We start from the raw sequence: 26,472 nt of genomic DNA, 5'->3' as shown, positions 1-26,472 counted from the left end.
CTGTGTTTGGTAAAAATAGTTCCATAGAACAGGAGATGTGAACCATTGGAAATTCCCCTTCCGGGTTTCATGCATATTTCCTTGTTTGTTTTGTATGCAGTCATAGACTGTGCTACTGGTCTTGTTTCAGATACCCTGGAAGAGACCTGTATATCCTCTTATCTCCGATTTTATTGTTTGTACTTGTCAAACCACTGTAAAAACAGCAGTGGTAGACATAATAAGTTACACTGACTCAAACAGATAACAAAGATTACTCAGCACTGCTCTTACTAATCTCAGCAGTTTCAGTTAGGAGTAATGAGGGAAATAATCATTAATTCACCGTGAACATATTGACGAAAAGATGAAACTCGTCATTTATTTGTGAATTTGTGGTTATTTTATTGAAAACAGTGACAGTGGATTATTTAAGCTGAAACCTTTTTCCCTGAATTAGTTCTACAAATAGCCTCTTAACTATACTATGTTAAGATGAAATACAGTTAAATATTCAGACAATACAACACAAAACAGATGCAAACACAACAGGGAAGGATTGAAAAAAAAAAAAAAGAAGCTTTCAAAACCCACAGAAACCATCCAAAGATTCACCTCCTTTTACTAAAGATGGTGGCAGGAAAAGCTGCTGGAAGTCTGAATTCAGAAAAAGACAGTTTTCTATATGTGGAAAAATATACAGGATTTTCATTTTTTGAATTGAACGGCGCTGAGAGACGTAACAGCTCAAGCGGCTCATCAGCCTTCAGTTTGCAGCACTCTCATATCCAGTCAGTCATTGTACAGCAGTGTGAGTAGTTAAAACTTCCTAGCGAGCATTTCCAAAGCGTGAAGGGGAGAAAACAGGACAGAAATTCATTTATAAAACTGTAAAAACTGGCCATAAATCAATTTTAATAATGAGCAGGTCCTACACGATCAGGATTCACAGATAATACAGAATATTTTTTCGGTACATGTGTACCTGGACTTTTCATATTTTAAGGAGATAAAAGAAATAGGGAAAGAAGGTTAATTGCTTTTTTTTCCCCCCTCAAACAATTTAAAACAAAAGCTTTTCACGTCATTCCTCAGGATGGTGATCCCACTCCTCTGTACTTCATAAATACATTCAGCACTCAGTTGATGCAGTTAAAAAAAAGTTTCTATTGCATAAGGACATGATTAATCCTGCCTAAACACTACATTAACAGACTATCACATGTGCACTTAAATTAACATGTATCCATCACAGTTTTCACCACACCTTTTTCTTATTCCACATCTTCATGGACATTCCTCTTCCTACCTCACACTGACAAAACATAATTTAAAACATGGTAAAAAGACAATTTGTGAGTAAACAGAGACATGGGTAAAGTACAGTCATTATTATATCAGCTAAAAAGATAGGGCCTCGCTGGATTAGTGTGAAAACTTTGTAATGAGGCTCGCGACTTTCTTTGTCAGCTTCGCGAGCCTCGTGAAGTCAGGCATCTTAAAAAGCTAAACCTAAAGTGTCGTCGCAGCTTGTGACAGGAGGGAAATCTCTCTTCACACAAAACCTCAAGATAAACAGGTGTAAAATACATTTAGCACAATGCCTTAATTGTACATTTGGATAAAGATAGGGGTAAAATATGGGCTATAAACAATATTTTTTAAGGGAAAATAAACTGATACGATATCAAATAATACCAAAGAACATTTCAAAAAACAAAACACTGAAACAGTCCAAAAGAGCATGTAAATGAGTTGGAGGTGAAATTCTGCCTTGTGGACAAAAGCAGCAAACAAATAAGTGACAAACAGTTAAACTACTAGAAATACAGTTTAAATGTCCCTTTGTGGTAAGTATGTGGGGAAGTCGATTTTTTTTTTTTACTTTTCTTTGTTCAAAATGTGTGTGTGTGTGTGTTTCTCCCTATAGGTAGGGGTACTGTGTGAGGCGCCTGGGGCTCAGCTGGTAGGCACTGTAAGCCTCGGCCCGGGGCGTCACGCTAACGTAGGGAGAACCAGTGGCGAACTGATGCTGGTAGGCTGCGGGGAGGCCGTGCAGCAGGCTGCTGACGGAATCCCTGCGACTGGCCGAGTCTCTCCTGGAAGAGGAGGAGGAGGAGGATGAGGTGTACGTTGCTGCATAGGTGGAGGGGGAGTGTCCGTGGCTGCCGTGGCCACGGCCCAGCAGCTGCTCCATGGCCTGCGAGGCCGAGGAAAGGGCGGTGGAGGCTGGGTAGGTGTACAGGCCGGGGACCGAGGCTGAGGTTGACGTCAGGGCTGAGACCTCGGGGAAGTTGTAGTGAGAGGCTGAGACGGCCGGAGGGAATGTCTGCTGGCGACGCAGAGTTGAGTCGCCGTGGGACGCCCCCGAACGCTCCTGAGATGAAGAAACCACCGGCTGAACCTGACGAGACATGACACAAAGATACAACAGTGAGAGGGCTGGAAATAATGGATAGTAATGGATAATAATCTTTTTCCACACTGTGGGTTAGTAACATTTAAAAACTTGAGCTAATGCAGCTAATGCCTTTACACATTAGTACACTGGTTCCCAACCTTTTTGGCTTGTGACTCTTTATAGCCTTTCTATATTGCTGCTACTCATGATCCCTCATTACAAATGTTTATGAGCTTTGAGTGGTTCAACATCAAAACTGTTTACTCCTCAGACTGCTTTAGTTTATACTTCTGAATCCTGAAGAGGTAAAACTCTGCAAAAGTAGGGATGAAAGAAGAGAAAAGGTCAGGAGGAAAAAAAAAAAAGATAATTGAATGTAGAAGTGTTGAGTTGTTCTCTTTCCTATCATGTTAATCAGTTTGCAACAACTTAGGTTTATCTCCTGCACCCTTGACTTGTCTGAACAGTTTGGGATCCACTGCACAAGACGTCATTCAAGACAAGCCTCTGTTTTTGGCAAGTCAATATTATCAGCAGGCATCAACTTAGCACAGATGTATTGGTATTGACACATAGGTTGGCAGATGTGCAAAAAAGAATCTGCAGTGCATAAATACTGAGAGTTTATTTTAGGTCATTTACAAACTCATCTGCCATTACACTGATTGTCCAGTAGAGAGCACTTTGGGACCCTCTTTATAACACAGAGAGACATTTCTTTTTCTGCTGTAAAATATTCTGCCACTGAAAATATCTCTGACACTCTTTCATAACCCAATCCTTGCTGTAAATATTTGTTTATGGGAGTGTGAAGATAAAAACAAAAGTCATTGTTTAGTGTCCTACAGGTGCAAACATTTTAAGACTTTTATATTGCTTTTTTTTTTGCAACTTATGACTGCTGTTCGTCTCCAACTGCAACATAATTTCTAGTCTGACCAACTGTCTAAACCTTTATGGCCGATACTGGCATTCAGAGTTATGTGATTCATCTTAATGGCACAGTTTGTCACTGTGATGGCTGCATCTGAGTATGCAAAGCAAGCTGACACAAAAGAGGCCTTACCTGGCTAAGGTTTAAGGGGTGTGACTGACTTGGCACCAGTCCATGGCGCTCCATGCTCTCCCCTGAGCTGCACGGCTGTCGATTGGATCTCTTAGGCTTCATGTAGTTCACTTTGGGTCAAAAATTGCAGTTGTTAAATTCTGCTGCTTTTTCACAGATTTCAAAATGAAAAATTGCTGCTGCAAATAAATAACAAAAGGCACCAGACTCTCACCAGTCTCTACGCGTCCACGTGAAGCCGCTCCTCTCTCAGAGCCCTGGGTTTTGACCGAGGGTGCCACCACTGCCAGAGATTTGACTTGACGTGATGACATGGTGCTAGCTGGGTTAAGTGTGCGTGGCAGAGGAGTCAGGGGGCTGGCTGTAGAGGAGTCGGAGTCGTGTACCGTCACACAGCTGATGACATTAGTGCGCTGGCTCAGACCAACACTGTGTGAACAGAGAAACAGTGTTACTTCACAGGTTGTATCAAAAAAAAAGAAAAAGAAAAAAAGATAGGTCTACCAAAGTTAATTCTGTCTAAATGAATGAAGCCTTGGTCTGGTAATAGAGTCAAACCTGGCCGGATGGAACTTGCGCTCATCTTCTGTGTCAGTGTCACTGTGAATAGTGATGATGCTGACCGCCGGGCTGGGTGTGTCGGAGATGATGATTGGCTGGGACAATGTGGCGCTGGAACTGGGTGGAGTCACACCACTACTGCTGAGTAATGATGCAGCGGAGAGACCCCTGGACAGAGACAAACAATGCAAATACTGAATTTCATCCACAGGGAAGGGGGATTCTTGTCATGATAACACATAAAAACCTAAAGACAAAAGAATGTGCCACATGGAAAACTCTACTAGATATCTACTGAAGAGAAGCTCAAAAATGTTCCAAGGTATGATAAATTGGAGATAAAAGCTGCAGGGATGCACAAACCTGTTTCTGTTCTCTCCACGTCTGGCTTTCACTTTCTTCCTCTCCTGCTGAGTCCTGGCTTGGGTTGTGTTCCTGTTGGAGTCAAAGATCATACCAATGGTAAAATAAGAACATGAAATATGAACACAAGGGAAAGCTTACTATTCTGATGGGACTCATAACAGTGAGTAGCCAAAGATAAGCTAGATATAGTGCGAGCCACTATAAAACCAAGGCACTTGGCAAAAATAACAAATTTAAATTAAGTATGTGTGTACTGCATCTGATACCAGTTGCCTGAAATTTTTGATTTAAAAAAAAAAAGTTATAAAACCTCTCTAAAATGACCAGGTCTAGACTACAAACGTTGGCTGACTGACCTCCAGCTGTTTCCCTGCTGTGTGGCAGCATCTGAGTGAAGTGTTTCCAGGGGAGATTCAGCGACATTTGACTGGTGGGCAGAGCTGTGGATGGCCACGCCTGAAACCTGCTGCCATGATGATGGTATGAGGATTTGTTGGGTGCCAGTGGGCCAGGCCTGCTGAGAGAAATAACAGAAACTCACACTTCAGAACGTGTAATATCAAGGACCAGCTATTTATGAATCGACACAAATTATTTGATTTGCTGGGATGGGCCAGACAAACTGAGCCATGCTGAGAAACAAATCCAAAGACTGAAGACAAAGAGGCAAAACAATGGGCAATCTCCTCTACAGGCAAAAGCACAAAGCTAGATAAGCGAGCAAACCTTTCCCAAGCCATTCTCTTATTATAGCATAGCCCTGCAACAAATCCACAAGATGATATCATGCAAAGCGTGGACAATGAAACACTGTAAACAGTCAGATCAGGTATAGAGACAAGTATACACAGAACCATGGTGCCTGTTAAAGAAGAAACACTGAAGAGAGAGAGAGATTAGTTTAGTTCACTGATGCCAAACAGTCTGCTGATAAGCTGTCTTGGGAAAAGGCATGCCACATGTTCTGGGGCTGAAACAAAAGACGTGTGTCAGAGAGTCAAGACTGTTGAGGATGGATTTTAGTGTAGCTTTGTAGCTGCAACCTCCTCTGCTGAAATCAAGGACGGACAGGACAAGAGAAGCTGCAAGCAAAGCGCAGACCAACTCAGCAACACATGCGCTCCATGCCCTGAGCACACCTATGGGGAAAGACTGTGGAGGAGGGAATGAGAGAGCGTGTGAATGGTGTGGGGGAGAGGGTGTCGTCTGGAATGGGAAAGATTGGAAATTTTGTCAATTCTGTTCTGATGTTGCAGAAGGGGAATTTAAATACATGAACACCAAGAAGGATAATGGTGATCAAAAAAGGCCAAAAAAAAAAAAAAAAAAAAAAAAGCGGTTTGATTTTCTTATTGATAAGCACTGACCAACCATGATCCTGACAACCATGACAAGTCCACATGTGAGGAGGGAGAATGTAGAAATATGATAAATAAAATAAAGACTATCCCCATACAACGTGTGGCACAGAAGGAGAGGAAAAATTGCAAACAAATGAAAAGAAAAGGGAAAGTGGGGCAGGAGAGAGATGGCACTGTTAGTGGTAGAGGGAGTGTGCATGTGCATGTCTTTCTTCAGGGATGTCATCGTTGCTTTACCAGCACTGTGGCTGTGTGCTCCAGGAGGGTGGGCCGACCCACCCCGGTGCCCAGCCCGAGGGGCAGAGAATACTGGGGGGCTATGCCTGCTGAGGGTGGGTGCAGGGTGGCCACCATCAGGGGTGTGCAGGAACCCTGGAGGAGGGAGGGAGGATAGGGGAGGGCAGTGTTAAGGTAGGATGAAAAAGTTATGTCCTTCAAGGCTGTATCTGATTTAGATGAAGGGACAGGGCGGATAAAACCAGCTGCGCAAGAGATGCACACTCGTACCACTGGCCATCTGGACACCTGACCTCAGCAGGGTGCAGCGATTATTCCTAATTTTAGCAAACTGCAATTAACTAGCTTTTTGTGCCAGATGAGTCTCCAACACTACACATCTGGCCTCCATCCCAGATAGGAGACTGGGAATAACAGAGGCCTGGCCCAGAGTGGCAGTCCAATCAGTTTTGGAAGCAAATCCAAGGCAGGATGCAATCAGCAGAAACACAAACAACAAAAACAGCGTTGATTATGTCACTCAAGCCAAATCTTCTGTTCTTTCAAAACTCAGATGTATAAATGCATTGAAATTACCAACATCTCCATTGAAAGTAAACCTTTTAACTGAAGAACACAATCCACCCTTCTTCCCCACCAAACTTTGGCCAGCTCTGCTGGCAGCAAGAAGAGAGAGGGGGGCATGAAAGGAGAACCCCAACAGGGAGAGTTTCTGGATGCACTCAGTGTACCCATGAATGAGCAAAACTGGGCACCACTGCTCTCAGCTTGGTGCTAATGACATGATATCATTCATGGAGGATGCCAGATTTTTACAGCAACCTTGAGTTTAGGTTGCTGATGGATGATGTGCTCATGTGCACTTTATCAAGGAAGTCTGTGGGGAACTGCTGGATGAATTTAAAGTTACATCAGTATTCACAGAAGGTGAACGGCATATAACGAAAAGTGTTTAATTCTGTAAACAGACTTTAAGTTAATGCGACAAATCTACAAACCCCTTTCCCATCAGTAACTTCTGCCCTCTTCCTACTAGACATCTGCATACAGGTCTAATCAGTGCATGGTCAACCCACCTAGGACTCAAATTCAAATGAGTCAGCTGTCACTCTGATTGTCTTTGTTAACCAAGGTTCCAGTCCCAGTAATAGTTAAGTTTCAGTTGCAGTCTGTCTCCATTTGTCCATACACATGCACTCCATTGTGTGCACTCTGGTCATCTTTCTCAATCACTCTCACATCTTCTACCTTATTCTCTTGTCCTCTCTTTATTTTCACCCTCTCTCTCTTTGGGGAGCTGGGTATTATTAAATTCATTGCCATCCGAGAGACAGAAGTTGACTAGACCAAACCAGAGGTCACACACTCCTGTTAGAGAGGAAGGTCAGATGCTGACCCATTCAGACAGACCGTCAAAGCAGCTTTCAACCACATCACTGTGTCAGTCTGAGCAGGATATTTGTGTTCTTCTAACTTCTTGTGTCCACTCCATGTGGGAACATGAGCCAGACAGGACTGTAGGTGGTAATCACTCCAACAGTTTACCAACTATGGACTGTCAGGTTCCTGTAACTCTTAGGTCACAGCTCTACTGGAAATAAAAGGTGCAACATTCTCAGGTAAATCCTGGAAAAGGTTACAAATGTCTTACATGTGACACAGAATTTTGCCACTGAGGTGACTGTATCTCTACTGTAAATGTCAGAGGTCACGCAAAACCAAAATGGCAGAGGAGAGAAGACAAAGCACTGTGTCTCTTGTTTAATGGTACATTCATACATACCAGTAAATATTACATGATGAATGCATTATATAACAACAGTTTCAGAACTGAACTGAAATTTGACAACACACACCATACAAACTCTTACCTGTGTGAGCATACTTGGCTGGATCTGCAATGACTGAGTAGACTGATTCTGAGGTACTATAGGAACAGAGTTCTCCATCCTCACAGGGAAACTAGAACTCTTACTGGATGGCTGTAGCCCTGGAAATGGACAATCCCGCAAATACAATGTCAATAAATAATCACAGATACTGATGAAAAACAAGTCACAGAGTATGTTCATGTGCACAACAGGTATCCCTTGAATGTAGGCGTTCCTGGTTATTGAAATCAAGATATGTGAGCAGGGTTACTACAAAGCAAAATGGGATACTGTGACACATAGACACCTTATCCTGATGTAGTAATTTAAAGGTAGCTAAAGCAATGATGTAATTATCAAAGTGTAAGTAGACACAGCCAGATACAAATCAAAGTGGAGGATTCATTGAGATACCCCTCATACTAATCAAATCAAAATAAACCACTGTGAGGTGTCTTGGCATTTGATATGCCTTCAAACATGAACGCCACTTGTTTTCAGTCTGAATGCAACTGTATACTTTACCTTGAATAGTGGAGGGTGGGCAGACGATGAGAGTCTGCTGGAAGGGTTCTGTCTGGCTACACAGCCCAGCAGGACGCGTTGGAATCGGGACACTCTGTTGAGCCAGCCCGGGAATGTTGATAGTCGCCTGCTGGTACAGAGCTGGCTGGTAGTTCAGCAAAGGCACCGCTCCCCCCGCAGAAGGCACCTGTTAGAGGAAGTAAAAACATCACTGATTAATACTAGAGAACTTACAGGTCCCTTATGTGTGTACAAATTTATGATGAAGATGTGGGTCATACCTGGTTATGTTGGTTGAGTTGGCTACTGAAGGTAACAGTGAGGTTTCCCGCTGCAGCGCTCGGGACTGCATTGGTGGAGTACAAGGATTTGCCACTGTCATAGGAGCTCCGGCGCTTGCAGATCTCCATGTTCTGGAAACACGACTTCACGCTGGAGAGGATCGAGTAAGAGCGTTTCGGTGATGACATCTCAATAAACACTCTAAACTAAACCAACATATACAAATCTTAATATACACACTTACTGGGAGCTGTGAGGATAATCCATGAGGTGGCTCATAGTGACAAAGGGGTGACCCAGAGTTTTTGTAGGTGTGATCCTTTTGTCGGCATCCAAACGGAGCATCCGCTTCAAGAGGTCTATAAACTCTCGTCTATCGGCTTTCTCAGCCAACATGTCCGTCCCCTCCAAATGAGATGACAGGTTGACCTGGAATTCACAAAAAATCCCCAAGATGACTCAAACAATGTAAGGTAGAGGTGATGTGATTTCATGATTTGCGCATTTCAGCATGTGTGTACGCTGTAAAAAAAACTGCGTGTTAAGTGCAAAGACATATGTGTACTATATCAAATATATTATGAAAAATTGCTATCTACCTGCATCATGTCATCCAGACAGTTGAAGATATACTTCCTGGCCTCCTTGGACTTGATACCCATCTCCATTTCATGCTCTGCTGGGGTCTGGAAAAAAAAACAAGTCTAATTATCTCTTAAGGCAAAAAATATTTGTCAGAAAACGGATTCACTGTAAAATATGGTTCTACTCAAATAAATAAAAAAAAAAAAAAAACTGAATCAGAACAATCATTAAGACATCTTTACATTTTGACATATTTAGCCATTCTTGGATACCCTGATTAATTCTTTAAGGGGCTTAATTAGCAGATATCCACACAATTTCATATGTGGCTTTATTCACCTTTAGCCTCCAGAGTGGGTAGCTGGAGTCAGGGCCTCGGTTGAAGAAGCGGCTGGTCTTAGTGCCGGCGCTCAGTAGGTACTCTGCTGGTAGGCCCTGAGTCTGGGAAATGTAGCGTATCTGTAGAAAGACACATACCAGTAAGTGCCATTGATATGACTAAAATAAACTGGTTACCTACAATACCTTTACAATTTGTAGTCATGCTTGTTCCTCTACAGTTTGGTATCTCTTGGTTTATAGCATTTACCACCTCCACAGATAAGGCTTGGGAAACACTAATATTTGTACTAACCTGGTCGTACTCCGAGGCTCCGGGGTAGAGAGGCCAACCCAGAAACAGCTCAGCTATCACACAGCCTAAAGACCACATGTCAATGGCCTCACAGAATGGCAAACCTAAAATGATCTCTGGAGCCCTAGACAACAAACAGAAGATTAAAGGACTAGTGCCAAAGAAATACAGCTGGGCTACAATGTTGTATCATAAAAACATGGCTTATTCAGCACACATGCTTATAAAACAAGGCAGAACTGGATTTCTCGCCACCAACCTGTAGTAGCGAGACTGTAAGTAGGTTGAGCAGACGGCCTTGGACACATGACTTGCTGAGCCGAAGTCAATGACCTTCACCCTGTAGGGCTGTCTAAGGGGGTCGACCAGCATGATGTTCTCAGGCTTCAGGTCTGCATGAATCAGACCCAGGCTCTTCAACTTCATTAGTGCTGTAGCCACCTAGAGGTACAAACAAGTAAATATTAATTTAAACCTAACATGAAGAATGAAAACAAATAAATAGAAGTGATAATATGATATGCAATTACATAATAACCATCAAAGTTGAAAAATATGTCTGCCTTTTAAAACATTTTGCCAACCTGCTGTAGGATGGGCCTGATGTGCCGTAGTGGGAGTGGGCTGAACTTGCTGTGTTTGAGAAAGTCGTACAGGTTCTGCTCCAGCATCTCAAACACCAGGCAGGTGTGACCCTTGTGTTGGAAGCATTCATATGAACGCACAAAGTTGTACTCATCTGCATTCTCTGCGCTTAGCCGGTTCAGGATGCCCACCTATGAAAGACAAACAATTCCTTGTGACTTGCCAAAAAATACTGTTCCACAGACATTTCACATCATGAAATACAAGAGCAAGGAAGTGCATAACAATACTATTTAGCCAATTTGCTCCAAAATGATGAGTGTCATTAGGAGCCCAATTGTTAAAGTGGAGGCAGTTCATGTTGGGTGCATTTCGGTATAATGACCCTACAACTGTGAAGCATCTGCAGGTAAGTTGAAACCCACATAAACACCACACCATGATCCTAGCTTTACAGTGTATTCAATCATTTCTAATACATTTCACATCATCAAAGTGTTTGACTCCTGGAGCCAAAGTTTGTACAAGACCAGAAGCTCTCTGCCAAGGTTGTCAAAAGCAGTAACCACTGTACAGGTAAGTTTGTTATCAAAGTAGGACACACAAATACTTTACCCAGAAAATTATGTCTGGTTACCTCAATCTGGCCCTGTCGAGCGTATGAGGGATGGTTTTTCAGGATCTTGATGGCCACAATCTCATTGGTGCCTCTCTTCCAGCACTTGGCTACTTGTCCAAATGTGCCTCTTCCCAGAAACTCCAGCACTTCATAGCTACAGGACACCGAGCAGAGGATCTCATGCTGCACTAGCTGATAATCTCCTTCACCATTGGAGCTACTGCTCTTGGTGGTCGGAGCCGAGTGGGGTATAGACTGACCTGTGCCCCCTCCTCCACCGCCGCCCGTACGGGTGGAGTATGTTGCTGCCGGAGCTGAGAGCTCCTCTAATATTTGGACACTGCCACACCCACTCCCACTGCCTTCACTGGCCTCCTCGATCTTTCTCTTCTGCCCGTGCCTGTGACCCCTCGTTTCAGAGGCTGTCTCAGTATGAGTGTAAGAGGAGGACGTCGCCTGCTCTGTGACACGCCGACTGGAGCCACGGGGAAGACTGCCGGTGCTATCAGCTGCCCGCACCACCACTTGACCCCTGGAGCCAGGAGCTGCAGGGGGGAAGACCAGGGACGGTGCAAAGGGCGGCACAGCCATTGCAGGCGTGAAGGTGTATGCTGACTGGCCTGCTATGGAGCTGTAAGCTTCAGTAGTGGAAACATCCCAGACATTGCTCTCCACCTTCAGCTTCTTAACACGGCAAAAGGCACTGGAGGAGATCGAGGGAGGAGAGAAGACCTGCAGCTGAGAGCTCATAGCTGAAAAGAGATTGAGAAGAATTAGACAGATGAGCTAAAAATATTCTGAACTACCTAAAAAGCTTTTAATGTATAGACCAATAAGTAATTAATAAGAAATTATAAATAAATGTTACATCACTCGTGATATATTCCATTGCTATAAACATCCAGTTTATTAGGTACACTTAGCTAAAAATAATACAGTCAAATATAAGTCCATCCATCTTACATCAGTAGACTAAATATTAGAACGCCTCTAAGAATAATGTAACACACTTCAACTGGACCACAAACTACAGAATCCAAAATGTCTCTGTAAAACAATTTCAGCAAAATACAGGAGTTGAAAAATTTTGTTATGTATTCAAGTAGACAATTTACTGAAAATGTGAGGTTCTGCCCTTTAAAATGAACATCTTGGGACTGGTTGGTCAGACAAAACAAGCAGTCTGAAGATGCTGCCTACAGTTCTGGTAAATATTAATATTATATATTTCTTTCATTGTTTCATAAATTGAAGGTATGATTTATTGACAATTGCGTTAGATTGCAGGTTTAGTTACGTGTAACTAATAAAATGGGAAATTCATTTTGAAAAACCCAATAACCCTGACATCAACATTTTAGAGGATTCTGTAACTTCTTGTAAATGTAGGGGTGATGAGTGTGATTGTGCTGATCCTAGAGCTGCAACTAATTTTTTTTTTCCATAATCGAGTTACCTGTTGATTATGTTCTCAGTTATCAATTCATTTCAATCAATCATTTAATCTATGAAATGTCAGAAAACAACGAAAATGGTAGATTACATCTGCGAGAATCAGTGCATTTTCAGCATTCAGTTATGCAGAGTTATGCATTTGCACGATCTCTCTGTAAAGTTTTTTTTCCTTCTCGCTAAGAAAGGCCCTTGCCATCTTAGCCCTTTTCTTTCTCTTCTTGGGTGGGGTGGAAACGGGAATATGGTGAAGTAATGTGTTTGGAAACAGAATGTATTTTCATTGATTTAAAGTACTGATACTCTATTTCATGAGTAAATATTGCAAGCCATGAACATATTAAACAAATAAACAAACAAATATTAAATCAATTATTTAAGTTAAACACTTAAATAACTCCTAAGACCGCTCAGGCAGTGTCTCTATGTCAAGCTGGGATCCTAAATGTAATGTTGACGAATATCTGAAGGATCTGATTCAAACGAAACTCTTGAACCACAAGTCAGTTACGAGAAAAATAAAGTGAAAGATGAAACACTTTCAGTAGTGTGTACGCTGACAGGGTAACTGCTGGGCAACTGTGATAGACCTCGGGGGAAGTTTAGCTGTGATCACCGCTGTTAACAAATATAACTATATACCTGTCAAAATATTACATCCATCATACGTCTGGCTGTTACTTTGCTGCCAACAAACATCTGTACCCCACTGACAAGGACAGACTTTTAAGATCAAATCAACAAGGTTGTTACTTAACTAGCTAATGCTAATAAGCTAACGCTTTCTGATCAACTTTCTGAAAATATGTCGTTAAACAACTGCCTGCTAATCTCACGAAAAATAGGGTTCAATGACATATGTCGCATGAGAAGCAACGTAAAACACTGAAACGGTTGTAACATACCGGATTGGATGTTATTGCAACGTCGAAAAACGGCTTCGTCCAAGGTTTAAATCCCACTGCAGTCTGCTGGACCAGCGTTATCCGATTAGCTTCCGCTAGCTACCATTAGCTGATAGCTAGGCCTGCATTGTTTCTTCAATCGATGGAGAGCTAGGCAGCGGGAGAAGGCGTTACAGAGCCCAGTTCTCAGAGGGAAAACACAAAGGCGTCATTGTCTTGTTAAATAAAATAATCCAGTCCCTAAAAACATGGACATTTGTTGGTTAAAACATGATAAATTATACTCTAAAACCGCCCGTCTTGTAGCAGCGAAACCCACTTTTCACCGGAACAAACCACGTCCTTATATCAGCTGCGAATATTACGGCATTTCCGGTTGCTACCGTAATTACCATGGATCTGGCAGGCGACATTCGCTGATATGAGCCTTATTTTTGAAGAAAATGCGGAATATTCACAATTTTATTATCATAATATATAACTCACAACTCTCCCAAAATGCATTCATTGTCGAAAGACTGGGCGAGTCACATTTTGGATCGTTTTAGATATCAAGGAAAAACGTAAACAACGTTTTACGGTAAAAAAAAAATTACGTGACGTGAATGGAGTAATACCAGTAATTTTCCGGCAGGCCCGGTAATACATGTTCCACATAAGTCAAGAGTGACTCTATTATTCCAATGTTTTACATGGCAACATAACAAACTATGCTTAAAAAATACAGTAGAAGTGACCTTCATATTTAACGGACAAAATAATTCATTTTTGTTCCATTTCCATGGAACACAAAATAATCTATCTATCTATCTATCTATCTATCTATCTATCTATCTATCTATCTATCTATCTATCTATCTATCTATCTAATGTTTGCATAGGCAGAGTTGCTTATTTTTTTAGCCTGAGCACATAGTTGTCATCCTCTTAATTTACTTGTGCCTTTAATACTATGCCACTTGTGTTAAAAAGTGAGCATTCTATAAATGAAATATTGTGTTAGAGAATGCACAACCACCACACAATATACACAAAAATACATTTTTCAAATAGATAAGCAAAGACAGTGATGTCCTTAAAAGGGTTCTATAGGCTCCTAATAACAATTCTTGAGGTATACCATTTTACAGATTTTGCCCTGCAGCCCGAAGTGTATGTAGCTCACCAGAAAGCTTGTAGCCAATGGCATGCAGAAGAAATTGTAAAACTACTTTGGTTTTATAAACCATGGGAGGAGTAAATACTGGGCAAAAATGGGTTAAAGTGCAAATTTTCTTTTTATTCTGATTTCATTTTACAGCAGAAATTATGTAAAGCATTCAGAAGACATTTTCCACATATAAGGGCAATATTCAAAACACTTTGCATGGCCTCAGCAACAAAATATTCTTTTAAAAACATCAACAATTTAGTGATGCTTGTGCATGCACATTTGTAAAACAAAAAAGTAAAAACTAGGCTACAAAAAAAAGAGGAATGAAAGACTGAGATAGGCATGGAGAACACAACAGCAGGCAAGGTGGGAATACAGCAGGAAATGAGAGAGAGGGAGGGGGGAAGACGGGGTGAAAGAAGAGGAAGGCAAGGAGAGGTCTAGCCATAGATTATCTATAAGGATCTACCATTCTAGCATGCAATGTGGAGTTTGGCCACGCCCTCTCAAAACAAGGCCTGAAAGGTTATACCATTCATTTCTAGGCGGACTTATGAGAACAGAGGCCATCTCTGCGCATGTCTACCAGCTGTCTACTATGGCAATATTTCATTTTTTGCTCTACTTTTTTTTTTTTTTTACACTACATACTCTTTTTACAGTCACCATCCTCTCCAAAAACATGAACATACTGATGGATTTTCTGCAATCTGTGTGTTTAGTTTTGTATATGTGTGTTTATTATGTGTCTGTTTATAAGCGCAAGCATTTGGAGTTGGTATGTGTGTATGTATCTGTGTGTGTGTGTGTGTGTGTGTATGTGTGTGTGTGTGTGTGTGCACAATATATATAGGAGTTGAAAGCAGTGTTCTTTAGTTGTGCTGATGTGAGAGGAGGGGCAGTTTAAGAGGAGGTTCGAGTGATATTGTAGCATGAATGCTCCTGACAGCGCTGTCCTAACCATGGCTGTCTCTCAGTGTGATGAAAACACATGAAACACACATAATAGAGATCTTCCAATTGTAAATCTCTCAATTTACTATCTCTCTCAACCTCAACCTTTAAAATAAGAAAATTGAAGTGATACGTGGCCATTACCTATTTTTGCATTATTTAAGAATTGTTTGTATTAAGAATCTTGTGCGTTTAAGACAAGAGCAAGTGTATAAATAGAAATATCACTTATTACTCGCTTTCAATTTTGTTTATATCCAAGTAAAATCCTATAAAATAAGGGATTTGGAGATATTTTTTTTTTCTTGTAGAAAAAGTGATGCACGATACAGCTGAGATGAAGCAAACAGATCACATTCGCTGCTTCAAAATGGGACTGATATATCAGAAGGAGTTTGTCGATTGAGAGCATGATCTGAAAATTTGTGGATACTAAATAGTGGATGAAACAACTGGAGTATCCCTAACATACACAAGTATGTACACATACAGTACATACGCATACACAAATGTACACAGTCATCAGTGGTAAAACAACTCTGTGTCAGCAATCATTGCACTCCACATACCATCTCCCTGTTCTTCAACCCTGAGTAAAATCTAAGGGAGAGATTTAATTGTTCCCAAAGACATAAGCACAGAGAGAAAGAGTGTGGGCTTCTTGTGTGTGTGTGTGTGTGTGTGTGAATGTGTACATTTGTGTCTGACTGTATATGTTCACGTGTGTGTGTGTGTGTGTGCTTGCTTGTGAGACGGGTGAGTTGAAGAGAAAGACAAAGAAAGAAAGTCTGTATGAAGGTTATTTTGTTCTGGAAAACTGCTGGGTTACGCTTTCACTTAAATGCTGCAACTTTTTTTGAAGAATAGACAGACAAAGTGAGTCCATGCAAGAAAAACACATCTTCCTCCCAAAAGCGACACTGGGGGATGTCGGAATAGACTTGCGACAGTGCCTTTCATACGCAGAGGCTGAATTCTATAGTTTTTCTTCTTCTACTGCACACACACAATTGGGGCATAAAGTGATAACTGTAATTACTGGTTTGTCTCATAAAGCAACACAGAGCATCAATCAGGCCATGAGCATCCATTCATACCACTGACAAATTAGAGCTTCTAACTGAGACTCGGATCAAGTTTAACACTGTCAAGTTCATTTTTAACACACAATTTAGGAAAATAAACAGGTAACTGGCAACCTTTTTTTGGAGGACATACAATAGATATTTCCTGATATTAGCTTGCACTTTTTCTGTTATTGAGCAGGCACTTTCTAAACAGAGCTTTCCAGAAGTCCAAAAGTACATGTCGTAGAGTAATGGCAGTGACGATGAGGAGAGAAAAAAGGACAAATCAATCAAATGATATGTAAAAAAAGTGGGGAGGAGACATTCTGTTTGAGGATGGAAAGCTTTGACTGGAGGCCAGGCTGGATCCGCTGTAGGTGTGATTAATGGTCTTAATAAAAGCTAGTATGTTGCTGAAGCACAACCACATTGTAAAGAATGTAGCGCCCTCTTCCCTTTTTGGGTCATCAGTCATTGCATTCACAATAAAACGATCATCATCATTATCATCATCATCATCTTCATCACCATTAGTATCATTTTCATACTTGCATCATCATCACCATCACCATCATCATCATCTGTACGCAAGTCTGCCTCAGACAAACTTCAGAACTTGTAGGAGGTCTACGGTTGAGCTAGTACTAGATCTCTTCTACTGTTTATTGTGTGTTTGTGTGCATGTGTTGCCTCTGTGGATCTTACTGATATCTTTTGGGTGTTGGTTTCCCCAACGTAACATATTGTTAGGCAAAATAGCATTCATAATAATTGGCACTACTGGCAAAAAGGGTTTAATTTTTGCTAGCCAAGAAACAAAAGCACAAAGTGTAAATGTTTTTGTTTGAAAGATCATTGTTTCAGCTAACTTTGTTTTTCCCACTTATAATTCTAACATTAGATTTTTCAGTTGCATGCTTTAACAAAATGTTCTTTTCGGTAACACTTATACTGGATACTCTTAAAGTGAAGCAGTTAAAATCCTCTCACAGTCCATAGCCACTAACATGTTCTTTTTGCTGTTTCTTTGTCTTAAATCTCATGCACATTACTCCGTTTGTAATATCTACATTATTTACAAGCAATACAGCCATCCTGTGTACCCAGGTCTCTGTCTTAAGTTCTCATTATGGGAGTAAAATAATTTATAATCTTAAATACAGTCCTCTTATGAAAAAGTTTCAGGGTCCTCGTATCCCCTTACCTCGTCAGTTTATATACAGGAATATGCAATAGTCCAAAATATGGATTTGATCGCCCATATGGGCTAATATGGGGACCAATGCCCTGTATAGGGGCAGGTATAGGACCCATGTCCTGTACAGAGCAAGCATAGAGACCTCTCAGAGTCAAGAAGAAGTCAAGGCAATGGTATGTGACTCTCTCCTCAAAACCACAGTTAGGATTTAGAGGTTCACGCAAAGAACAAACTAACAGAGACATTTAACCATTGGAACATGTCATATTTTACCACACAAGGGGGGAAAACCAGTCTCAAGCTTAACCACTCTTGAGCCAATTAAATTAATAATTAGACCCTTAAATAAATAAAGTAAAAAAAAGCACCCAAAACAAGTCATTTGTCCTTACACAGTTCACATTACACAGGGCAAGGATAAGTTGATGAGGACGTAAGTGAGACACAACTACACATAGAAATACAAAAGAAACAACACTAAAGCAGTTTGGCAAGCATGCAGGAGCTTGTAGCTCAAACACATGCATTGAATTGAACAAACACGGACACACCACGTCAGGCGAGCAAAGTGCTGCCTCTGAGAACGACTCCATACAAAGTCCATGTAACAAATTAAGACATCGTTATTCAGACCCCAACCCTTTATCTAACAATGCCCCTCTTACATTCAAGTGCAGTTCCTCCCCTTTTGGATCGGGTGACTGATTAATAGGTTTGTTAGCCTGTGAGTCAGAGTGATTGGTGATAATGTGATATACTGAATCAGCAGAATGATTTGCCACTATAGCTCTTCAGGATGATGGAGAGGAGGAATAAGCGAAAAAACCTTGCATGCAAATGCAACATAGAAGTGAGTTTTTTGGTTTATGTTTTCTTATTCTTTCATGGATCGCTGTTTGGATACAAAACGCAACAGGTTTTGTATATTTTTCTGCATGTCAAAGGAGCCGTTATCTTGAGCAAGCTGTTCATCGCTGGTGCCTTTCGGCACATCCAGTCGCTGCCACGAATGGAAGGACGTCGTTGTCGGATGCTTCCTCGCGTTCTTTCGTTCGACTCGTTGCCTTTTTTCTTGCAAAGAAACATACCCATGAAGAGTGCAAAGAATGCCATGAGGTTAATGTGATGGCCTCCCAGTGAAACTGTGGAGGAGGATCAGTGCTGTGGGCAGAGCCAGGTCCCTGGGCTCTACCCAGCAGTCTGTCTGTCTGAGCTGCCATGATGGACACCTATCCTGTCCTCAGTCTGTCTGGGAAGAGTTTTTTTTTCCCTCTTGAGAGAAGAGGGGAGAGAGGGTGAGAGTGAAGGAGGGAGAGAAGGAAAGAGGAGGGGAAGAGAAATGGGGGAAGGGGATTGAGAGGGGGATAGTTCGGGGAGGATGAAAGAGAGGAGAAAGAAAAAGGAGAAGATGGAGGGCAGGGAGGGTGTATAGATTGCTCACAGGCTGAGGGGGCTGTGTGTGGGGCCTGGTGGTGGGCTCTCAGGACCCCTGGCCTTTCTCTGCTCTCTGGCCCTGAGGAGAAACCAAACACACATTAGTGTATGTGCTTCTGTGTGTGTAACTGTACATGTCTTTGGCAAAGTGATTTTTTTTCCCCACTTTTGTATCCAAAGGTGAAACTCAGAGCAGCAGGAAAAGTTATTCAACAACACCACCCCCAGCACACGCACATACACACACACTCTCCAACCTGTTATCCTCCCCCACTCGTCCAGGCACAAAAAAAAAAAAAGAGACTAGCAGGCCAAGCAAGACACTTAACGTCCCCTAGTGATGTCAGTCAGAACATGCCCCCAGGAAGACCGTATGCAAGAATCGCTCCTCTATCTATCTGTCAGTCATGCACAAGTACCGACATCATTCAGCAGTCCTTGGAGAGAGACAGAGAGAGAGAGAGACAGGGAGATAGGGAGGGAAGAAGAGAGAGAGAGAGAGAGAGCGAGAGGGAAGGATGATAATCCTGGACCACCTCTCCTCCTCCCTCTGCTGACATGCAAACAGGCATCAGCCACCAGGAGAGAGGGAGAGAGAGAAGAGAGGGAGAGAAGACTCACCCGTTTCAGAGGCCTATGGTCCATCAAGGGGCTTCACAGGAACAGTAAAACAACACCAACTATTAGCACCAATGTAGTGAGCGCACGTGTGGCAGTGGGCTCTAAGTGTGTGTGGGTAATGTGTATGAGTGTCCTTGGATGTGTGCGCAGTGGTGTTTGAGAGTGCGTGAGAAAGTTTCAGGCCTCACCTGTGGCGGCATCGGAGCAGGAACCTCAGGATCTTGCGAGCAGCCTGGTTCTGTTTTTTAGTTAGGAGGCTGCTGCAGGCGAAGATATGGGTGTAAGAACATTTTTTAACATAATTAAGCCCCGTGAGTGTGTGTCTGGAGTGTGTTTGTGCGTGTGAAGTACCTGAGGGAGTGCCTGTAGGAGCGGTAGTATTGCTGGATGAGGACCGCTGCTCTACGACTCTGCTGGAACTTCCTCTGCTCATGGAAACTCCGGAAACGACTCTGGATCAGGATGGCTGCCAGGGTCATCCTCTTATAAAGTGCATACTGAGAGAAAACACAGCACAAAACACAGTTTTGTCTCCAAATTTATGATAAAGATAAAAAAATAAAATAATTTAAATGTACAAATATTTAAGGTTTGCTCTAGTGAATCCACAGCACTTAACTCTGAATCTATAGCCCTGACCTAAACCTGATACGGTAGGTGTGTCCTTTCAATGCACAGTGGTCAAAAACTGTTAGCAAGTGGGTTAATATATCCACAATTAAGAATAATTCTCAGCTCACAAGCTTGACATCAAGTCTTACCTGCTTGTATCTCTTATAGCAGCGCTGAATCACTGCTGCAATCTCTTTGCGTTGTTCCTGAATGGGACCCTGAGAGGAGCGACAATAGCATTAACATTGTGTGTTCAGTAGTTATCATAAGCTTTTTAAAATGACTGCAATTTATGGAAGAAAGAATGGAAAGGAAGGTAATTTGAGAATATGCTAGAATCAGGTATTTAAGAAAACATACAGTATTCCGTAAATACATCATATTATTTTACGTAAAAATGAATAAATGTATTAAATTTATGTATACCTTGTGTTTTCTGAGGGAGTGCAGGGCATGCCTGATAGTGTCATACAGCTCTCCCTGCTCTGCTTCAGTCATGGCTAGACAGGAGGAGTCAGCTTTCAACCTCTCCTCTTTCATAGCTGCACAGAGGAAGGAGCTCCAGTCAAAGGGGGAGGATGGGGCTTGCTTAGCCTGAGGACTCTGGTGATCCTCGGGCCCTGAGAGAGAGTTTGGTTTGGGGCAAGGATTCTGCGGCTTGGAGTTCAGAAACCTGGAGACAAACAAGGAACAAAGCAAACTTTTAATTGTAAAAAGATTGACGCTATTTCATGAGTTTGGTGAAGTAAATGTGGTGAACCTTGTAACACTTTTCACTTACCTCTCCACCTCGCCGAGGTAACCAGACAGTAACCTGACATCACTGCTGATTCCCACCTTCCCAGAGTCTGTCTCAGTCTCCATTGCCTCCTGCTTAAGCCTACCAGTTGAAGCCTCCATGATGTGATCAGCTAACATTGTGATGTCCATCTGCAACACAAACAGGGCAGGTGTTATCTACATATACATATAACACCTGCTGCCCTTAAAATTAAGAACTAAGAAATGCTTTAATTTTGTCATTTATTTTCATGCCTATGCTGATGACACACTACTATGTACTATGTACTATGAAAATGTACTAATACAAAATTATATGTATAGGTGGGAATGTGAAAAATTAATATTTCTCTTATCATTGTTACTTGATTTTCTTCTCTGTGATTTATCCTGTATACTCATATTAAATGTGTTAATGTGGCAAGAGTCATGACCAAAACAATAAAGTTTGATCATGCAATACATCCTCTATCCTCTCTTCATTTGCCCACTTACCTCTAACAGTTAGATGCGCTGGCACTGTCATTTAATTTCATTATAGACTATATAGCCACATATCTTTGAGTGGTGGCTAATTATCTTTCCTTGTGAAAAAAACAACTTCAGGCATCTGAGCTTTTATTACAGCAATCCTTTTCTTTGAAACTGATTGCTAGCTTTGACTAGCTAGCACTATAATCAATATCCAAACTAAAAACCTTTTAATCTGTATCATCATTTACTCAAGCTCAGTGCTGCACAGAAGGAAGAGTGAATTTCTTCCCTTAATTTAAGGTTTAATGTAGGTGCAAGGTTCTTGCTAGTAAGAATTTAGTATATGTGCCCTTTTTTCCTTTTCTTATGGGTACACTTGATCACTGATATTAGTGTGAGTCTGCTTGTGTAGGACTGAGTTGTGAAGGTAACACTGATGTACCTGCACCAGGTATCCTTCTTATAGTGACAAATTCAGTGTAAACAAGGTTTGAGATAGTAAATAAATGTAAAATCACAATATTCACCCGTTATCTGTTTTTCCTGTCTGTTTGTCTTGGGCCGTTCCTGAGTTTTTTGGGGGCATTTCATTGGATTTTTCCCTTAATCATTGAGGGTCAAAGTTTTTGTGGACAGTTGTTTTCATAGATTTTTTTAATGAGTTGTTTCATGTATTTACATGACACACATGCAAGCAAGCTGTACACATTGTCTATCACATACAGTACAAAGAGTTCAGTTTTTGGTTAAGGAACAAGATCCAAACTGCCCCTATCGATCTGCTCCCCCTACCTGCAAGTCCTCAGTGTTATCCTGATAGGTCAGCAGCTCTGTCTCCTCTCCCCTGTCAGACAGCACTCTATGGCGCAGGTGAATGGCCAGTCGCTCTTTTCCTAAAATCCTCCTGGCTAGGCTACGTTGCCCCAGAGTCTGTCTTAGACTCCACCTGGTGCCCCCTCCAGACCCCCCTATCCTGGCCTGCAGGTGGGAGAATGGGGTGCTGGGGAGCTGAGGCCGGTTAGGGCTGGAGCTGGCTGGAGGTGCGTTCTGACAGCTGAGGTTGGAGGGTTGAGGTTGCAGGGTGTTGGGGAGGAGGGAACACTGAGGGTTAGGACTAGGGGAGGTGTTGAGGGTGTTGGTGCTGGGGGTGGAGTTAGCTAGCTGTTGCTGGGTGTCTGGGCTGGGTTTGAGTCTCTTGGCTGGGGGTGGACCTCCCTGTTCTCCCTGGGTTCCCTGTGGGGCTCTGTGTCCTGTTTGGCTCCAGCTCTGGTTGTGGTTGTCTGGCTGGTTCTCTGTTCTGGCTCTCCTCAGCTCTATGGAAACATAGGTGGCAGAAAATAAGAGTCTAATAATGACAACATTGATTCCTACCACACTGGAGATGCCAACTTATTAAAGGGTCAGTTCACTCAAAACAAAACAAACAAAAAAAAATGTATACCTTGAAAATGTATTGTGATAATTTTCTGTTTTCTGTTTGTGATCTGATCCTTTAAAATGAGACAAATGCTCCCTTAATATAAAAGCAAATTTTGGCACCTGAGTTAGGGTTTGGAGTGGAGCTGTTGCTTATTCCGCTGGTCTGTGACTCTCCTCTCCACCTGTCCATCCAAGTGTCAGCAGGCTGGCCCTGAGCTTGAGGAGTCTGTTGCAGCTGCTCTAAGAGCTCAGCCAATCGAGTGTGACCCCTGGATCGAGCAATGTTGAGCGGCAAGCGCCCCAGCGAATCAGGAATAGCCAGAGCTCTTGGGTCCCACTGGTAAAGCACCAGTGCTGCCTCAGTGTGGCCCAGAGCACAAGCCCACATCTAGAGAGACCAAAGGAAAACACAAGTCACACACAGGCAGGGAAAGTCAGACACACACACTTAAAATGGCATTCTAAAGTATCAATCACTCACTAGTGGAGTGCAGGAGAAGTGGTCTACGTTGAGAGGATCCACCTCCAGCTCGAGGTCAATACTGTCAGCGTGCTTTGTGCTGCAGAGCAAGACGGCAAAAGTGAAATTAATTGGCGCAGTCTTGCACGTCGGCAACAGTGTGTCATGTTTGTGCGGAACTCACCGCCAGCGAATGAGTGTCTGAATGAGCCCTGCGTAGCCCTGAGCTGCAGCCAGATGAAGTAAGGTCATTCCTCTGGAGTTCTTACTATGGACGAGCTGATTAGAAGAAGCCCAGCATGGCTGAGACATCATCTTCTCACATACCACCACCACGCGACCCTCGAATGAACCCTGATCGGGGGATATCTGGAAGATTGGAGAGACGAAGAGGGCACACTGAGTTAAAGATGTACATCTTTGGTGTATATTCTGTCTGTTTTTAATTAGACTATGTTAAAAAAATACTGCAGAGTGGATTCAACATCTGCCTGAATCTAAAGCTGGTGGTGCTTTTGCACTTGATTGTGTTATACAGGTTTTGTTGTTGCTGTATAAGATTATTTCTTTACAAACTTTAACTACTGCAGGTGTTTAGCTCATTGGATTAATAGTCTTCAAATTTTATCTCAATAAGTCAAACACACTTGATTTATTGAGATTAGATTTTTATAACTAAAACAATTTCTATTAGTTTCATGTTGTTTGCCTCCACTGCTCACTTGGTAATATGCAAAACTGGGTTACTGAAAAGGAAAATTTCATCCCAACTAAATCACTTCTTCCTGCCTTACTTGAGACTGCTGATCAGTGGCTCCTCCTCCCTCCACTCCTCCGCCCTTGGTCGCCATGGTTTCTGAGCTGGGGTTCTGATTGGTTATCTCAGCCATCCTCTGTTCCATCTGCTCCAGACGCTCCAAGATGGACATCCTGAATTGGGTATCTACAGGCATGCAGGTGGGACACACAGAGCTGTAAGCTTCGGGCAGGTTGTTTGTTGGATTTAAGCAAATCAATATTATGTTTTAGTAAATCCTACTTAGAGAAGCTTAGAGAGCGAAGCTCTTTTCTGATGGACTCAATATTGGAGAATAAATCAGGGCTGAAATTCCAATAAATCTCTTTACCAACAATGGCAACTAGGCAACCAAGTAAATTGTGCATGTTTGTGAGTGAGTGTGTGTGTGATACATGACTTAAGACAAATGTAAGTTTTGCATGTCTGCGGCATGGATGTATGTCAATGTGACCTTTTGTTTTGGTGCTGCTGCAGTTTTGCTGCAGTGCACATTATGTCATCCCACCTGCTGCTCTCTCACTCAGTCTCTCTATTTTTCCCTCCTCTCATTTCACTCTCATTTTTCTTTCTGCTGTCTGCGGCGGACAAACTGAGCTGAGAGGGCAGAGCCATGGCACTGACACAAACGCTCAGGCTCCTCCCGTTTCCACTCTGCCAATCAGAAGGGGAGCAGAGTTTTTGATCTGAATACAAAGCAAAACACTCTCACACTATTTTAGCTGCCAAATGCATAAGGAACAGCTCCCTTCACCCATTACAAATGCAAACACAGACACCAGATACAGATACATAAAGGCACACATACAAAAAGGAAAAGTCCATTAGATTTCTGGACACATATCATACATATAATGCTTACAGAACAGTAACAGAAAAGGAGGGTTGAGAAAACTATATCTGCTATTTTTATGGCTTATTATAATGATTAATTGATACATTAAAATATAATTAGAAAGTTGACAAATACTAATTATAATTTAGCAATTGAAGTGGTCATTTAATTAGCCTCCTTAATAGAAAAGTGAATTACTCAATTTGAAATATGCTTTTCAAATTGGCTTTCAAAAAAAGGTTTTATTTACTCTTCATGTCATTTTCCATTTCACAGATCATTAATCTACCTGCTGTACATGTCACTTCTGTCTGGATGCTGCTGGGCTCATGTTATGAAGGATATGGAGCATTATGATGGAGGCCACATGAACACTGGAAACTCCTCCTTTAAAAGTAATTTTAGGAATTAATTAAAGATATTAATACATTTAATAATCATGTTACTGGAATGCATTATTTCTTTACTAATAGTTATTTAACCACATAATTTTAATGCAAATTCAACAAATTGTTTTCTAAATTGTTTTCAAGTGTATTAATTAAGTAAATTGATTATAATTAACCAGTAAATTTGTTACTTTGTCAGTTACTTTGAGTTGCACTGGATACCTGTGGATTTACTGACCAGCTTTAGGCTCTGACACTTTTCTTTTTTATTTTTTTCTAACCCAATAATACTCTGTTTCCATGGATTCAACTTCTCCAATAAACAACACTCTGCACAGGCTCTCACCACTGACCAATCACAACACGGTCTGAAGTGACATCTGCAAGATCTGGTGACATACCCAAATCTGAAAAAATGGATGTTGGTACACTACATTTAATCTAAACCAGTAAGTAAGCTTTATAGCTTTAGTAGCTTTAGTAATATTCATATTCTATTAAACCTCTATCAAAATTTTGATTAAAGTCTTCAATATAATTTGTGAGATCAGTTTATATTTGGTACACCTACGGTAAAACCATGTTTCTTCTTCTTTTGGTCAAAGTTAACTGATTCATCAGATAAACACACACTTTTGACGGTAAACACACACTTTTGGTGGTAAATAATTAAAAATGAGTAATCTGTATTCAAGCTTTGGGTGATCAACAATATGCCCACATGTTTTCTGCCTACAGGCCTGTTATTATCTGGGCCTCTACAGGAGCCACATTAGCCTCCCCTCATTTGTTTTCATGGAGTTTAGTGGCGCTGTCCACTGTCCGCTGGTGCTGAAACCGAACAGCCAAAA

At 41.7% G+C, this 26,472-nt stretch overlaps 2 protein-coding genes across 13 annotated transcripts in view; both read right to left on the bottom strand.

The window, feature by feature from the left end:
• Positions 1 to 359: 359 nt before the first annotated feature.
• On the bottom strand, positions 360 to 13,784 carry hipk1b (homeodomain interacting protein kinase 1b). Of its 4 annotated transcripts, none has more exons than XM_018677694.2 (18): positions 13,430 to 13,784; positions 11,091 to 11,824; positions 10,453 to 10,644; positions 10,128 to 10,309; positions 9,869 to 9,992; positions 9,574 to 9,693; positions 9,249 to 9,335; positions 8,894 to 9,078; positions 8,649 to 8,799; positions 8,368 to 8,554; positions 7,843 to 7,961; positions 5,972 to 6,106; positions 4,730 to 4,890; positions 4,371 to 4,442; positions 4,005 to 4,175; positions 3,661 to 3,875; positions 3,447 to 3,556; positions 360 to 2,383 (listed from the first exon to the last, which is right to left on the bottom strand). In XM_018677694.2, exons 2-18 carry the CDS (start codon positions 11,820 to 11,822, stop codon positions 1,904 to 1,906), a joined length of 3,423 nt encoding a protein of 1,140 aa, XP_018533210.1. In that variant the 5' UTR covers positions 11,823 to 11,824; positions 13,430 to 13,784; the 3' UTR covers positions 360 to 1,903. The 4 variants fall into 4 exon arrangements, with proteins under 4 accessions (XP_018533210.1, XP_018533211.1, XP_018533213.1 ...); XM_018677695.2 differs by having other exon boundaries at positions 4,730 to 4,887; XM_018677697.2 differs by lacking the exon at positions 5,972 to 6,106 and having other exon boundaries at positions 4,730 to 4,887.
• A 903-nt stretch (positions 13,785 to 14,687) lies between these two features.
• The window catches only part of LOC108884052 (calmodulin-binding transcription activator 1), a 51,426-nt gene continuing 39,641 nt past the window's right edge, over positions 14,688 to 26,472 (bottom strand). The window contains exons 11-22 of one of the 9 annotated variants that reach the window (XM_018677690.2): positions 24,396 to 24,544; positions 23,786 to 23,970; positions 23,623 to 23,701; positions 23,262 to 23,529; positions 22,515 to 23,035; positions 21,250 to 21,398; positions 20,895 to 21,168; positions 20,618 to 20,686; positions 20,208 to 20,353; positions 20,045 to 20,116; positions 19,857 to 19,887; positions 14,688 to 19,314 (exon numbers count right to left, since the gene is read on the bottom strand). In XM_018677690.2, coding sequence (XP_018533206.1) covers positions 19,282 to 19,314; positions 19,857 to 19,887; positions 20,045 to 20,116; positions 20,208 to 20,353; positions 20,618 to 20,686; positions 20,895 to 21,168; positions 21,250 to 21,398; positions 22,515 to 23,035; positions 23,262 to 23,529; positions 23,623 to 23,701; positions 23,786 to 23,970; positions 24,396 to 24,544 — 1,976 coding nt within the window. In that variant the 3' untranslated portion in view covers positions 14,688 to 19,281. Of the gene's footprint in view, positions 19,888 to 20,044; positions 20,117 to 20,207; positions 20,354 to 20,617; positions 20,687 to 20,894; positions 21,169 to 21,249; positions 21,399 to 22,514; positions 23,036 to 23,261; positions 23,530 to 23,622; positions 23,702 to 23,785; positions 23,971 to 24,395; positions 24,545 to 26,472 lie in introns of all 9 variants that reach the window. The other 8 variants (XM_051074568.1, XM_018677693.2, XM_018677684.2 and 5 more) reach the window with 8 other exon arrangements.

Source organism: Lates calcarifer, linkage group LG12 (genome assembly GCF_001640805.2).
Source record: "Lates calcarifer isolate ASB-BC8 linkage group LG12, TLL_Latcal_v3, whole genome shotgun sequence".
NCBI lineage: Eukaryota > Metazoa > Chordata > Actinopteri > Centropomidae > Lates > Lates calcarifer.
Note: the sequence above shows the minus strand (reverse complement) of the source record. Positions and strands in the feature narration are given on the sequence as shown.

Excerpts from the sequence above, each read along its gene's own strand:
- hipk1b (XM_018677694.2), bottom strand. The coding sequence starts at position 11,822 with ATGAGCTCTCAGCTGCAGGTCTTCTCTCCTCCCTCGATCTCCTCCAGT. Across the intron at positions 8,800-8,893 it reads GATTATCCTCACAGCTCCCA|CGTGAAGTCGTGTTTCCAGA; the intron begins GTAAGTGTGTAT and ends GATCCTCTCCAG. Across the intron at positions 3,557-3,660 it reads ACGTGGACGCGTAGAGACTG|TGAACTACATGAAGCCTAAG; the intron begins GTGAGAGTCTGG and ends TTTGACCCAAAG.